The sequence below is a fragment of the Rhipicephalus sanguineus genome, chromosome 1 (genome assembly GCF_013339695.2).
Source record: "Rhipicephalus sanguineus isolate Rsan-2018 chromosome 1, BIME_Rsan_1.4, whole genome shotgun sequence".
Classification (NCBI taxonomy): Eukaryota; Metazoa; Arthropoda; class Arachnida; order Ixodida; family Ixodidae; genus Rhipicephalus; species Rhipicephalus sanguineus.
In genome coordinates, this window is record NC_051176.1 from 118524228 (window position 1) to 118538967 (window position 14740).

Below are 14740 nucleotides of genomic sequence, written 5' to 3' on the forward strand. Positions count from 1 at the left end.
CCACAGGAAGTGAGTCAGGGGAAATCTTTATTGAACGCCCCCCGTACACATAACAACTTCAGTGCAACTGTAACAGCTACAACCGTGACTGTAACGTGTACGTGTAGTGCGCCTGCGCGTGCCACTCGGATGTGTATATATCTAGAGAAATTTTCCTGAATACGAGTAGGCGTCTGTCCTGTGCTTCTGTGTTCCTTCTTCGAAGAATATTGAAGTATTGAAGAATATAAGCACTACTTATCAGCTTGATCCATAAGAAAGGGGATGTCAAGGACCTGAAAAATTACAGGCCCATAAGCTTATTGTCCGTTGTCTACGAGCTATTTACAAAAGTAATTGCTAACAGAATTAATACGACATTAGAGTTCAATCAACCAAGGGAACAGGCAGGATTTCGTACAGGATTCTCAACAATAGACCATATCCATACTATCAATCAGGTGATAGAGAAATGCGCGGAATACAACCAACCCCTATACATAGCCTTCATAGATTACGAGAAGGCATTTGATTCGGTGGAGACATCAGCAGTCATGCAGGCACTGCGGAATCAAGGCATCGACGAAGCCTATATAAACATAATGGAAGAAATCTACAGCGGATCCACAGCCACTATAGTCCTCCATAAAGAAAGCCACGGAATCCCAATAAAGAAGGGCGTACGGCAGGGAGACACGATCTCTCCAATGTTATTCACCGCGTGTTTACAGGAGGTTTTCAGGGCCCTAGATTGGGAAGAGTTAGGGATAAGAGTTAATGGAGAGTATCTCAGTAACCTACGATTCGCTGATGACATTGCATTGATGAGTAACGCGGGAGACGAATTGCAGCTCATGATTACTGAACTGGATACGGAAAGTAGAAGAGTAGGTCTGAAAATTAATATGCCTAAAACTAAAGTAATGTGGAACAATCTTGGCAGAGAACAGCGCTTTGCGATAGGTGGCGAGACACTGGAAGTTGTAAAGGAGTACGTCTACTTAGGACAGGTAGTAACCGCGCTGCCGAACCATGAGAGTGAAATAACTAGAAGAATAAGGATGGGTTGGGGCTCATTCGGCAAGCATTATCAAATCATGAATGGTAATCTACCACTATCCCTCAAGAGGAAGGTATATAACAGCTGCATCTTACCGGTACTTACCTACGGAGCAGAAACCTGGAGACTCACAAAGAGGGTTCAACTTAAATTGAGGACGACGCAGCGAGCGATGGAAAGGAAAATGATAGGTGTAACCTTAAAGGGGCCCTGCAACACTTTTCGAGCATGCTCAAAAAGCGCTGCCGATCGGTAGTCCAGGCTCCCGAGAACACGCGAGCCAAATATTATAGCGATGCGCACGGCCTGGAATTTACAATAAATTCTCAAAGTCAGCTGAAAATCGCTCCCTCTTCTCTCGACAAATGATGTATTAGTCCGCAAAATATGACGCGATTGTCGGCAGTTCCAACATTGGCTGATGTTATAATCACGATAACACCCTCATTATTACATTCGTTGTTAATTTTGAGTTCAATAAGTAGATAATATGTATGTTTATATTATGTTATCGCGCTAAAAACACCGAACAAACATTAATATTAGCACTTCCGGTCTCACCGACAGCTCGTCTGCTCGTAGTTGCGTGGTTCCGTTTTCTTCGCCATGCGCAGTGCCGAAAACGTGAATATTTCTGTGATTTTGACCATCGCCGGTTGCCGTTGAGAGTGGCAGCCGTTCGAGTGTTGCCTCGTCAGCTGAGAACTGCATCGTCGGCACGTTCTCACGACCGACCGAGGCACGGGCGCAGCGTGTCTCCGATAACAATGCTGGCGTCCGGTAATGGCGGCGCTTCGGGGTCGTCTGCTAGTGCCGTCTTACGAGGCGGTGTATCGGAGTATGGGCCGAAACCGATCTCAGCTGTCATTCGTTCCAAACGAGCGCGCAGGTTTGCTTCCATGGTCGGTAGAGCGATGAAAACACTACGGCGTTCGAGGTGCACACCCAACATTACCAAACCGACGCGCAGTTTTCAAGCACGCGCGATACACAGTGCGATCGACTCCGCTCGACGAGAACGACGCAAGCCGACCGGAAGTGGCGGCACAGACCACGTGGTTGCGCCCAGACGTCAGAGAGAAAAAAATGAAGAAAAAAAACTCCGCCGGCGCTCTTGGGCGGAGCCTCGCTCCTCTGCGCTCCCTCCGTCGACTCGCGTTGAGTTGAGGGAGAAAGCTGCGGAACGTGATCTCTATAATTTGGTAACACCACTTAGACTTGACGGATTCGAAAAATTTTTGCGGCATATGACTCGTGAAGAGTCATACGTCAATAATGAGACTATTCCAATATAACTAAGAAAGGTGTTGCAGGGCCCCTTTAAGAGACAGGAAGATAGCAGAGTGGGTCAGGGAACAAACGGGGGTTAAGGACATCATAGTTGAAATCAAGAAGAAGAAATGGATATGGGCCGGGCACGTATAGCACGTCGGCAGGATAACCGGTGGTCATTAAGGGTAACTGACTGGATTCCAAGAGATGGCAAACACGTGAGGGGGAGACAGAAAATTAGGTGGGTAGATGAGATTAAGAAGTTTGCAGGTATTACGTGGCAGCAGAAAGCACAGAACCGGGTTAATTGGCGGAACATGGGAGAGGCCTTTGCCCTGCAGTGGGCATAGACAGGCTGATGATGATGATGATGATGATGATGATGATGATAAGCTTACCGCGTCTGGTGTTGGTAACACCCATGTTGCTGTTGGCATCGTTGCGCAACTGTAAACTGGTTATATAACACATGTGCGTCTCTTCAGGATATGTGTGTGCGTATACCATTTGCACATTTCTCTAGCGTCATTCCGTCACGTTCTGGTCAATGTGAAAAAATACGCCAAAGTCACTTTCCCGCGCATGCTTCGCATAACAACCATTCCCACGGTACGTGGGATCTGCCGAATTTTTTCGTGATCCACACGCGCAATGAATCATCTGTTAGCATGGCTTCCATAGACCTGCTCAAGAAAGAGCATGGTTATCTAGACCATTGAATATAATCTTCGCGCATGTACTAGTTAGAGAGCTGTCATATATTTTTCTTGTTCATTTTTTTTTCCGAGAGTATATATTTCGCTGCGGCGAAATAAAAAAACTTGTTGTCAGTCAGCGCTTGTTCCTGTTCCTTCCTTCTTTGTCCCGTTGTAGCGCTGTTTACCCGTAGTTCATTATGTACCAATATGGCCGCATCAACACTCTGTACCAGTTTACCTCACGTACCCACCTTTCCCCATATAATTGATATAGAGCGAGACTTGTGGTAATAACTGCGTTAATTCATCCACTTGTCGGCATCACTTGACAGGTGATTCAGCCGGTGTGTACACCTTTTATTACATCATGTACCTTCCATACTGGCTGATCTTCTTTTGGCCTGCAGAAATCTGGTGTCCGCAGCCGGATCTTCCCGAAGGTAACGGCACTACCAGCCTCGGAGCAAACCCCGGAAGTCAGCGTAGTGGCACAAGGCTTCAGTACTTTTGCCCCCAGAAGACCGTCCTCGTTGGCTCCGAAATAAACATCTGTCAAGAAACCGGCTCCTGGCTCTTTGACCCACCGGTATGCACTCGTGAGTATACAGCGCAGTTTTATATATTTTTTTTTATTAATTGTGCTGTACAGAGTAGCCGACCTTTCTCTTTCACACGTGCATACCCAGAGAAGTATCCAGCTTCGTTGCTTCAGGCGCATAAGCTCCTAGTTGGTTTTCAGGGCGGAGACTAAAACGCGGCGCGAGAAGGAATAATTCTGTATTACTGGCTAAAACGAGATCGTCAGAACAATTGGTTTCTATTCGACTTAGATATGCTCAAAGAAACATTCATCATTTAAGCATGTCATTACGTTTTAACGTAAATTATCGGCTCAGACACACGTAGCGTCTTAGCCGCCTCGGTTACTGCAGTGATTATTGGGATCGGTTGCTGTCCCGAAAGATGCGCTTTCGATCCGGGCCGCGGCGATCGCATTTTGATGGAGGCGAAATGCTAGAGGCCCGTGTACTTTGCGATGTGAGTCTACGTTAGAGAACCCTTGGTGTTCGAAATTATCCGGAGCCCTTCAAAGAACCGTGTTTCTTCGGGACGTTAAACCCCATGAACCGACCGACCGACCGACCGACCGACCGTTGCGTTGCATTCATATTTGATTCTGATTGCGTTATTACAGGCCGGCCTTCGCCGCTGCATAAAACTACCGTTACAAAATAAAGTAATAAAAGACAAAAAGAAGCAGAAGCAACAATAGCTACAATATTTTAGGGGCAAATATCATATACTTATAGGGAGGCTTTCGTTTGCTATTGGTTGCAGCTACAATTTTGCTACGATAGTCTTTACTATTGCGAATTAATATATACTACCCTCTGGAAACGCTATTCCAATAAGCTTTAAAACGGAGTGTTTTTTATGTATCCCTATTTCATAACCGCATCGCGAGGTTGCATCTCTCGAGATATGCATTTTTGTATAATTGTGTTATTGTCCACTACTTTACGGCGACAGCTATCATGTAAGAGAGGAAGAAAGCCGGTGTCTCGCATAAGCACCAACCTCTTTATCGATACATTTAATTTTTAAAAAGGTATTGCCTAACATATCTACCCGGCGAGAGCAACAAGAGGTGAACACTCTCGCTATCAGTAAATGATACCTCTTTAAGAGTCTGCCAACCCATCCTGAGATGCAGACCTGTAACAACTAGTCACAAAATGCTCTTTGTTGAGGCGGACAACGCAAATCGGGATAAATGTCTACTTTTACAGCCAAGCTGTATATCACTACGCAATTCCGTTTGTTAGCGAGCAGAAACGCATGTGCCATAGAAATTTGGCAAAACTCACTAATCATTTATGGTCCGCTAAAAATGAACGGGTGGCAGATAACCAACAAAACACGGGCAAACACACAGGCGGCAAACACCAGCGTATGTGCCAAACAACAGACAAGACGACGCATGCCGCGGCGAAAGCGCGCATGCTGCTCGAATGAAAAGCTTTACAGGAACACACGCTAAACCCAAAAGGGCCTTTCTGGACAGACATTTCGGATTTAGTTGCAGTGTGTGATGGGCAATGTTTCGAAATTCTGTCACCTCTGTGTCGTGTGCTAAACAGCTTCGCTGGTCACTCACCTTCACAGCAGAGTGGAATGGCTCAGCACAATTTCTTATACCCATGTCTTACCGTGCGATTCATGACCGTCGCATTGTGGTGCCATTTCTTCACCTTGTAAATTTAGTGCTGATGGTGACGGTAATGAATGTGGGAACTTGCTAATATTTACACTGCCATAAATCTTTAAATTGCATCTTTCGCTGGTCTTTTCTGAACCTTTCGATGTTGCTACAAAGGTCATGTAAGGTAGCAACAAAAGCGGAAGAAAACCTTATTGTTGCAATAGCAATTATATGGACACTCTCGGCGGATTTTTGCTGTCGCCGTCATGTCCCGGATATGTATATGTATGTATGTATATAAAAAAGGAACAAAGACAAATAAAGTCGAAGAAAAGAATTCGAAGCACCTGACCAGGAATTCGAACCAGCGACCCCTCACTCCTCGGTGCGCTGACTTATACATCTCAACCACATGCCATGCATGCGCCGGCGAAATAACGGCGAGCAATTTATATGCACCATTTACCGCTGGTGGTACGCAGATCTCGGAGGAGTTTGGGCGTGCTTTCTATCCTGCAACGCTCCTACATTTTCTTTCCATTTTAAAACTGCCCTTGATACGCGCACGACAAAGTGGCCCCTTTCTGTACCCACTCGTTATGTGAAACCAAAAAAGAGGACACCAGGCACACCTTGCGTCAGACGCCCCCGTGTAGCAGGAGACGCAGAGGGGTCACTCCACGCGCCGCAGTTTAAAAGAAAAAAATCTAAGAACGTCTGATTCTCCATTGTCGACACTTGCAGCGCATTGCTCAAGCACAAAGACGTAACAACAGTGACAGTTGTTCACGCTTGTCCTGTGTATACATGTGCGTTCTTTTCGGGTGTCCTTCTTTGTGCTTCAGCGGCGCGCTACAAGTATCGAGTTGCTTGTCGTTCCTCGTGTGACATTCCACTTTCCTGCTATCGCATTCATTGCTTTGCCCTTGCGGTTAAACTGTGACTTTTTTATTGATTCCTTCTCCTCCTCCTCCTCATCACCACCACAACCCTCCTCATCATTATAATCATCATCATCATAGCCTCTTTTTACTGCAGGATGAGGCCTTCTCTCAATGATCTCCAATTTTACCTGTCTTGTGCGAGCTGATTGTTTTATGCCTGCCAGCTTCTTAATTTCATAAGCCCACCTGACTCCATGCCGTCATCGGCTGCGTTTCTCATTCTTTGGTATCCAATCCGTTGTTCTAACTGACCACCGGTAATCTGCCCTAGCTATTACATGGCCAACCCAGGTCCATTTTTGTTTGTCCTTATTTTAACTAGAATATCGGCTACACCTAGCTGTTTGTTCTTTGACCTAGTCTGCTCTATTACGAGCCCGTAATGTGGAGCTTATAATTTTCCGTTCCATCTCACGCTACGTGGTCCTTAACTTGATTTTCCAGCTTCCTTGTTATCCTCCAAGTTTCAGCCCCATATTTTAAATATCGCAGTATGCAATAGTTGTACACATTGCACTTTAGGATAGCTTGTCGGGCATGACTTGGGAATGCCTGCCGTATGTGCATCAGTGCATCCTTATTCTCGCACAGATTCTGAAGGCTGGTTACTAAGCGTGAACAATTTTTCTTTCACCATACTACTGTTTCATGCAATGAAAACTGATGGTTTGTAACCATGACTCCGGTGGACATGCTTTCCCTGCGTTGATCTGTTCTTGCACCATGTCTGTACCCTTGGTTACAGCTCGATTTATTTATTATTATTATTTTTGGTTTTATGTCCCAAAATCATGATATGAATATGAGGGACGCGGTAGTTGAAGGCTACAGAAATTTCGTCCGCCTGGGGTTCTTTAAAGTGCATCTAAATCCAAGTACACGGTCTTTCAGCATTTCGCCTCCATCTAAATGCGGGCGCCGCGGTTGGGTTTCGGTCCCGCGACCTTCGGGTCAGCAGTCGAGCACCATAATCACAAGACAACCGCGGCGGGTACACCTGAATCGCATGTCACCTTTTTCTGATTGCGCTCTGGTTATCTACTATGGCAGCATTCTGCGCATATATAGGCAAATACGGAGTGCAATAAAATGCGTTCTACGTTGACACATTCGCCCCAGCCTCGCTGCGTCGTAACCACGTATGAACTAACCTTCCCAGACCAAGGCTTTACTGCAGCAACTATAGGGCCGGTAACGACATCGAGCTGCACTCACTGCACGGTGACTCACTGCGTGTCATGAAGCCCTGATTTATGAACCTCGCTTATCTACGAATTTCGTACCTTCTTTCAGTCATTTATTCTTCGATCATCCTCCGAATGGAACCGTCTTCCCGATGATATCGTATCAATTCATGATAATCATTTATTTCGAGCAGCTTTAGCTAACGTTGTATAATCGGATCCGCCTCCTTTTTTTTTTCTACTTTGCCCGTGTAACGTGAGTGCACTCTGCTATCCAGGACTTGATTCTTACTACGTATATGTTTGTACCCTAGGCACATTTTTTTATCACTTCATTGTGAACACATTATATGCCTTTGTTAACCCTAGCTAAAATTGTATAATAGAAGCCTTTGTACTAAAACGCTCTATCTGCTTTTGGTTTTTCTATCGTTTATTGTAACCACTCCCCTCTTTAACGCCTTTGGCCCTCAGGGGAAAAAAAAATATCATTGTGACATCCTGCTGCGTTGTTAGAGCGGTTCACCGCAGTGAAAGTTATGGGAGTGAGTTTTAGCTTGCGGCGTTGAAATCCGTACTGGAATCTTTACGCAGTAGTCTATGATCTGGCAGAAGTCGTCACGTAATTGTTAGGCCGCAAGTCGCATGAATAAAAGTTGACCTGCAACTGATTCGACAACGGAGCTATGAGAACGACGCTTCGTGCTGTTCATATTGATAACGATCACATGCGCAAGAGCTAGGAGCTTTGCATCGTATTTTCTGCGAGAGCATTCATCGTTAATTGGCCACGACTTCTCAGAAATTTTCGCTCGATATTCTTCATGCGCGCCAGAGAGCAAAAGCGACGAGAGAGGAAAAACTGATTTTTTGCATAACCTCACAAATCCACTCATGGCGCTAATGTTTCACATCTGCCAGTATACGGTGCTTCTGCATAATCGCTACTTGATAGGCTCCCGAAGGTTCCGAATGAAATCTCTGCACATGCACGGTGCTAGCTGTATTAAAAGCACCGCCTGAGCCTAAAGGGCTCTTGCGGTGTGCAGGAGGTCACGTGTCCTAGACTTCAAGGTAGCGCACCTTCGCATTATCGTTATCCTTCATGGACGCCCCTACACACGGGGTGTGTGTCATCACTGTTGATTTCTTTCTGTTCATTTCGTAACTGTTATCCATGTTTTCGATTATATATATGCCATCATACCGTCGTAGTTTGTCATGTTATCCATTATCTAAGTACACAGGACGTATAGAATGCGCGGAACCTTGCTTCCCTTTTTTCTCGTGTTGTCTCCATCTTTCACTGCGCGCGCTTTTGAACGTAATAGAGGATTAATGAGTTGTATTGTTGAAAATGGAGTTTACCACCGAATACGTGTTTGGAGAGAGAGAATAAAGATCTTTATTTACGAGGTAGCGGGGCCCAGTCCAGGATGCCTTGAGCTCGGCCAGCGTCCTAAATAATAATAATAATATAATTATAAAAAAAGATCAGGAAGTGTTTGGCCCCTTTGGTCACGATCTGCTTCATTGATTGCTGTGAGTGATTCAGTGTCTGTTGCTTTGTCGAGTAATGTTTCGCCGAAGTGGGCGCCGTCAAAGATGCGTGAAATGACATATGAATAATGAAGCCCTTAAAAGAGCAACTACCTTCCGAGACGAATGAAAGCAATTGATTACACATGCCCCCTTATGTTTCAGCAAACTGCGTCGTACAAGCTGACCCCAGTGCTGCTGTCATACGCCAGACTTACTCGTGGCGTAGTAATAATCAGGTAACACGCATTTGCTTCCTTCGTATATAACGTTTTTTTTGGAGCACTTTACTGCACTTGAGAGCTCGTTTCTATATTGTCCCGCATATAAGGGTGAGGATAAATCGGAATATTTGGAAGTATGATTTTGATGCGTAAGCGTGATATGGCAGTAGCTGTCCGGAAAATCTGCCTGCCACCAAAACTTCTGCCCATAACAAAGATAGTGCATATAGATTATACCGGGTGTTTCTAGAGATGTGTCCAAAATCCTCAAAAATCAGGGAAATGCGATATTTCTTCGATGCCTTCACAATGACTTCTTCTGTAGCCGCAGGCATCGTCAGATGTCTAAATACATCATTTGGGACAGTGTTAAGAAAGTTAAAATAATTGACATTTTATTTAGTGAAGTTAGGCGGTTATGTCAAATAGTGGAATTGAAGTCCTTTGTGCGGTGGGACCATGGGGCTACCCCATCACATTTCCGGAAGGCAACGAAAGCGCTGTTGCGTTTTCTCAAGGATACCGGACTGATTCGCCGTTTGTGATGTCAAACCTGGAACTGTTATGTCGGCTGAAAGAGTGACTTTTTTCTCCTCCTCTCTAACTTTCCTTCCCCCTCCCCCTTTCCCCAGGTAGCCTACCGGGCTCAGCCCTGGTTAACCTCCCCTCCTTTCTTTTATTCTCTCTCTCTCTCTCTCTTTGTGCGAAGAGCCCATTGCAGCTTTGAGATTTCGAAAAAGCGACCTCTAGTAATAATTGCGAAATAATGAAATTCAACCAAATTCAGCAGCGAAACCGAGCCCGAAACACGGAAGAGCGCAACTGTCATATTCGTCTGAGACGTCCAGAATGATTGAGCGTCGTTATATCAACTATCAACCGACGTGGGTGTGCAGGCTGTACTTACGATTATAGCACGCATGGCGTACATAGGTTAATGAACGAGCAACAACTACACCTCTGTAATCGTTGTCTTAAACAGTGACGTCATTCTGGTCGTCTGCTTGTTGCGCTCATCGGCGCTTCGGTTTCGGTTTCGCGTTGAATTCGGTTGAATTTCGTTACGCCACAATATTTACTAGAGGGCGCTTTTTCTATATCTCAAAGCGTCGATCGTTTCTTCGCATAAAAAAACTTCAATGCTCTCATTTGACATAACTGCCCAACTCCAGTAATTAAAAAGTAAATTAATTTAACTTTGTTAATTACTATTCCAAATACTGTATTTAACCATGTTTAGATGTTTGCCGCTACATAAAATTCAATTGTGAAGACAGCCAGCAAATATCGCATTTTCCTGAATTTTGAGGATTCTGTTCACATTTCTTGAAACGCCCGGTGTGTATATATACTGGGTGTCCCAGCTATCTTTAGCCAAGTGTTAAAAAATACAATATTAGAGGCAGGCGAGTGAAATCAGTTGCAAATTCCTGACAGCCACCGTGCGCACTACAGGAATTTTTTTTTGTTTTATAATTATTTATTTGTTCGTTAGGATTATTCAACTAAATTGCTAAATATGAACTTTAGGCAAGAAATGCGACTTGCAAAGTTCGAGAGCGTCTTCAGAAACCCCCGCTGCATTATTTGCGATAAAGAAAGTCTGACGTATACCATTTTTTCCAAGCTGCAAAGAAAGCCCGCGAAATACAAAAGGAACCACGTGACTGGAGCATTCGCGCGCAGCCAGCGTGCTGCTCTCAGCCGTGATTTGAGCGAACGAAATCAGCTGCGGCCGCGACTCGCCGGCTCCGTTGCAGCGGTAGGCCGATAAGTTGGCGGTGGTTTCTTGGCCCGCGTCAGCCAGTTGGCGCGCGTGACGGTGCAAGTTGTAGCGAGCGCGCCGCGCTTTTCGGATGGCGATATAGTCCCAACCTGATAAGGTAATGAAATGTCAAGACAGCTTTGTCACTAAGGAGCAAAAGAATACCAGAATGCATGATTTGTGCTGGCGGGTGGTGTTGGCGGCACTGTTGTCTCTTAGTAAAAACAATTTTCTCAGCTAGAAGCAGTGGTCAGGCATACTTTAATACGCTCTTGTGATGTCAGTAACATGCGAGAGTTGAGAGTGAAGCTTCGGTGAAGTGGCTTGTAGCTTAGCAGACATCCCGTTTACGAACGAAGCAAAATCACACATGGTTCTCGCTCTCGGAGGATCTCATGAGAACAGAAGGTGCGCTGCAGACCTAATGCAATATAGGCACCCTAACAGGCGGCCAAGCTCAATGACGATCCAGAAAACGTACGAGACCCTGCGACAAACTGACAGTTTTACGCGGAGACGACCCAGAGCACCTATTCTTGGTCAGGACTTCGAGATGAACATTTCATCGCTCCTCTCTTTGGATCCCCAAGCAAGCGTCCGCGTTTTGGGACGTTAAACCCCAGACATCATTAAGCAAGCGTCCGCATCGTGAGCCAGGATTCAGGAGCTTCCAAATCATCAGTGTGGCGGATTTTGCGGAAGCACGACCTGCGTCCGTACCATGTGCAGCTGCACCAAAATATGGTACAACGGGACTTCCAAAGCAGGATTGACTTTTGCAATTGGATTCTCATACAGATGCAAGGTGACCTGAATTTTCTCTCCAAAGTTGTGTGGACTGACGAGGCGATTTTTTCGCGAAATGCAGAGGTAAACATACACAATGCCCACTACTAGGGTGAGTCAGATCCCCACTGGGTTTGGCAGACGCAGCACCGGTACCAATGGTCGTTCAGTGTTTGGTGTGGAATTTTCGACGGGGGTTTGATGGGACCTGTGTCTTTTTACCAGACGCTGACAGCAGAGCGCTATGTCAATGACAGCCAAGGACCCGTTGACGACTTCCTTTCGCTTCTGCCACTCGCCAGGGCTACTGATGTATGATTTCAGCACGATGGTTTCGCCGCACACAGCAGCCGCAAGGCTTGGACCTGGCTCGACACTGTGTTTCCGAACAAGTGGATAGGACGGCTAGGGCCCGTCAATTGGCCAGCCAGGTCACCGGACATGACACCCCTGGACTACTTTTTGCGGGGTTACATAAAAGACAAGGTATACTGCGCACCAACTTCGACACCGCAAGACCTGAAAAATAAAATAAGGGAAGTCTGCTTAACTATGCCTGAGGCGGTCATAAGAAATGCAACGGCGCATATGCAAACAAGGTGTCAGAGCTGTATCGTTTTGCAAGGCGACTGATTCGAGCACTTGATATAAATATGAGCGAGCAGAAATGAAAGGCGCTGAGTACAACCACAGGCCACGCCTTCTATCACTGCGCAGCCAAGCCATAAGCTGCGACTATATTGCCTTGTTTTGATTACTGCTGGAAAATGAAGCTCTTTTCGTTTCTTAGTTTCTATCTGTAGTGTCCGTTAAGTCTTCAAGATGGCGCTGGCGCGGTTGGGTCTTGGCGAAGGGGAATAAACCGGAGCTCGTGAGGTTCCGCAGGGGGATTCGACTGGCTGCCGTCGTCGGGTGTACTCTCTCTCTACATGGTGTCAGAAGTTGGATGCGGAGGATGTTGACACCGACTAGGCAGCGTGGCGATTTGAATTCTGCAGCGCTCAACTGCGTAGGTCGCTAAAGCGTCGGTTCCTGGGCTGAGCCACGAACGACACGAACGCTGCGACGTCTTCACCCACGGTGAGCTCGCCTACTGGGTCCAACGCAGCCGCTCCGCCATATTCGACAGGACATGTACAGCTGCGTCCACCGCCACCGTTCCACTTCGAAAATCCCGGATCATGGCAAGCGTGGCTTCTACAATTCGAAGACTACTCCTACGCCACGGGACTATATGCTGCGGAGCAGCAAGTGCAGGTGCGTTCCATGCTTTACTGCATGGGTCCTCAAGCAAGAGTCGTGTTAGCGTCCACGCCCCCTGGAGACGCCGCCCTTCAGGACTTGTCAGATTTAAAAAAGGCCTTCGGTGATCATTTCGTGCATGCGCCGAATGAACTTTATGAGTCTGCGCGTTTCGATCGCCGCGCTCAAGAGCCCGGTGAGTCTGTCGACGCCTTCTTCACGGCTCTACGTACACTGGTTAAACGCTGCAGCTACAGCTCAGGTAGCGTCGAAGAAAGACTTGTTCGGGACCTCTTTATCGTCGGTTTGCAAAATCAGGAGCTCTCGGACCAGCTATGCCGCAACCCGAAGTTAACGTTGCAAGAAGCGCTCACTTACGCTTGTCAAGACGAAGACGCCGAAAAGGAACGCCAACAACGTTTGCGTGAAAACACCCCTCCACTGGACGTTGGCGCCGCGGGCGTTTGTCGACAAAAAGAATCATCAGCAATAAGGCAGAACAACACCTGCGGTTTTTGTGGTCACGCTTCACATGCACGTTCCGACTGCCCGGCTCGTCGCGCAATTTGCAATTACTGTCTCAAATGCGGGCACTTCGAGGTTTTGTGTCAGAAGAAGAAAAGAATGGCCAACAAGCAGCAACGCAAACCCTCTGCCAGTTCTATCGAACTCAGTGCTGTGACCGAAAAGCATTTGAACGCCAAGTTCATCGACGTGCTCGTAAACGGACACTCAGTTTCTTTCAAGGTGGACTCAGATGCTAAGGTTTCCGTGGTTACCAGCTCATTCCCTGCTGTGCCCACAAGGTTACAACCAGAAGGAAAGCTCAAAGGTCCCGGAAACCACCCCATCTCTGTTTTGGGTACTTTCAGTGCAACTCTATCCTGGAAAGGGCGATCTACCAAACAGCTGCTTTATGTTCTCGCCGCCAAGACGGTACCGCTGCTTGGTTTTCCGGCCATTCAAGCCCTGGGTGTCTGCAAGTTCTTGGATGTCGTGTCTGAAGAACAAGAAGCCTCCAGCAATGTGCATCTAGATCCCAGCCTTTTCCGTGGGCTTGGGATGCTGCCAGAATAGTATACTATTCGGCTTCAACGAGACGCCACGCCATTTTCATTGAGCGTCACTCGCCGCCTTCCTCTACCTCTGCACAGTGTGGTAAAAGCGGAATTAGATAAATTGGAAGCTAATGGAGAAATTCGCCGCGTCGACGCACCAACAGAGTGGTGTTCTGGATTAGTTGTCGTACCCAAGGCGTCTTGCAGGTATAGGCTCTGCGTCGACTTGACGCGTCCCAACAAGGTGATCCTTCGTGAGAGTCACATCTTGCCGACGGTCGATCAATGCCTCAAATTGCAGGGGGATGCTACCATATTGTCAAAGCTCGACGCCACGTCTAGTTTTCATCGAGTAAAGCTTGCCCTCGAGTCGCAAGAGTACACAACGTTCATAAATCCGTTTGGACGCTACTGCTTTCGCCTACTGCCATTTGGGATAGCATCTGCACCCGAGTACTTCCAACGTCAGATGTCACGGATCATTGAAGGCCAGGCGGGAGTTGTCAATGTGATTGACGATATCCTTGTTTTCGGTAAGACACACAAAGAGCACGACCAGCGTCTGCAGCAAGTTCTTGGTCGGCTAAAAGAGGCAGGAGGCATCACACTAAATCGGGAGAAATGCTGCTTCGGAGCTAGCAGCGTCAAGTTTTTGGGCGTGATCGTAGGCGCTCAAGGCATCTCACCGGATCCGGATAAGATTACCGCGATCCAGCATATGCCAACTCCCGAAGATGTCTCCCCAGTTCGTCGTCTACTTGGACTTGTCAACCATGTGGGTCACTT

The 14740-nt window shown here is 46.8% G+C and overlaps 1 protein-coding gene across 1 annotated transcript in view; it reads left to right on the top strand.

The window, feature by feature from the left end:
- LOC119396734 (sushi, von Willebrand factor type A, EGF and pentraxin domain-containing protein 1) overlaps positions 1-14740 on the top strand; it is a 229425-nt gene that overhangs the window by 55853 nt on the left and 158832 nt on the right. The window contains exons 6-7 of the mRNA XM_037664045.2: positions 3417-3605; positions 9045-9118. Coding sequence (XP_037519973.1) covers positions 3417-3605; positions 9045-9118 — 263 coding nt within the window. The remainder of the gene's footprint in view (positions 1-3416; positions 3606-9044; positions 9119-14740) is intronic.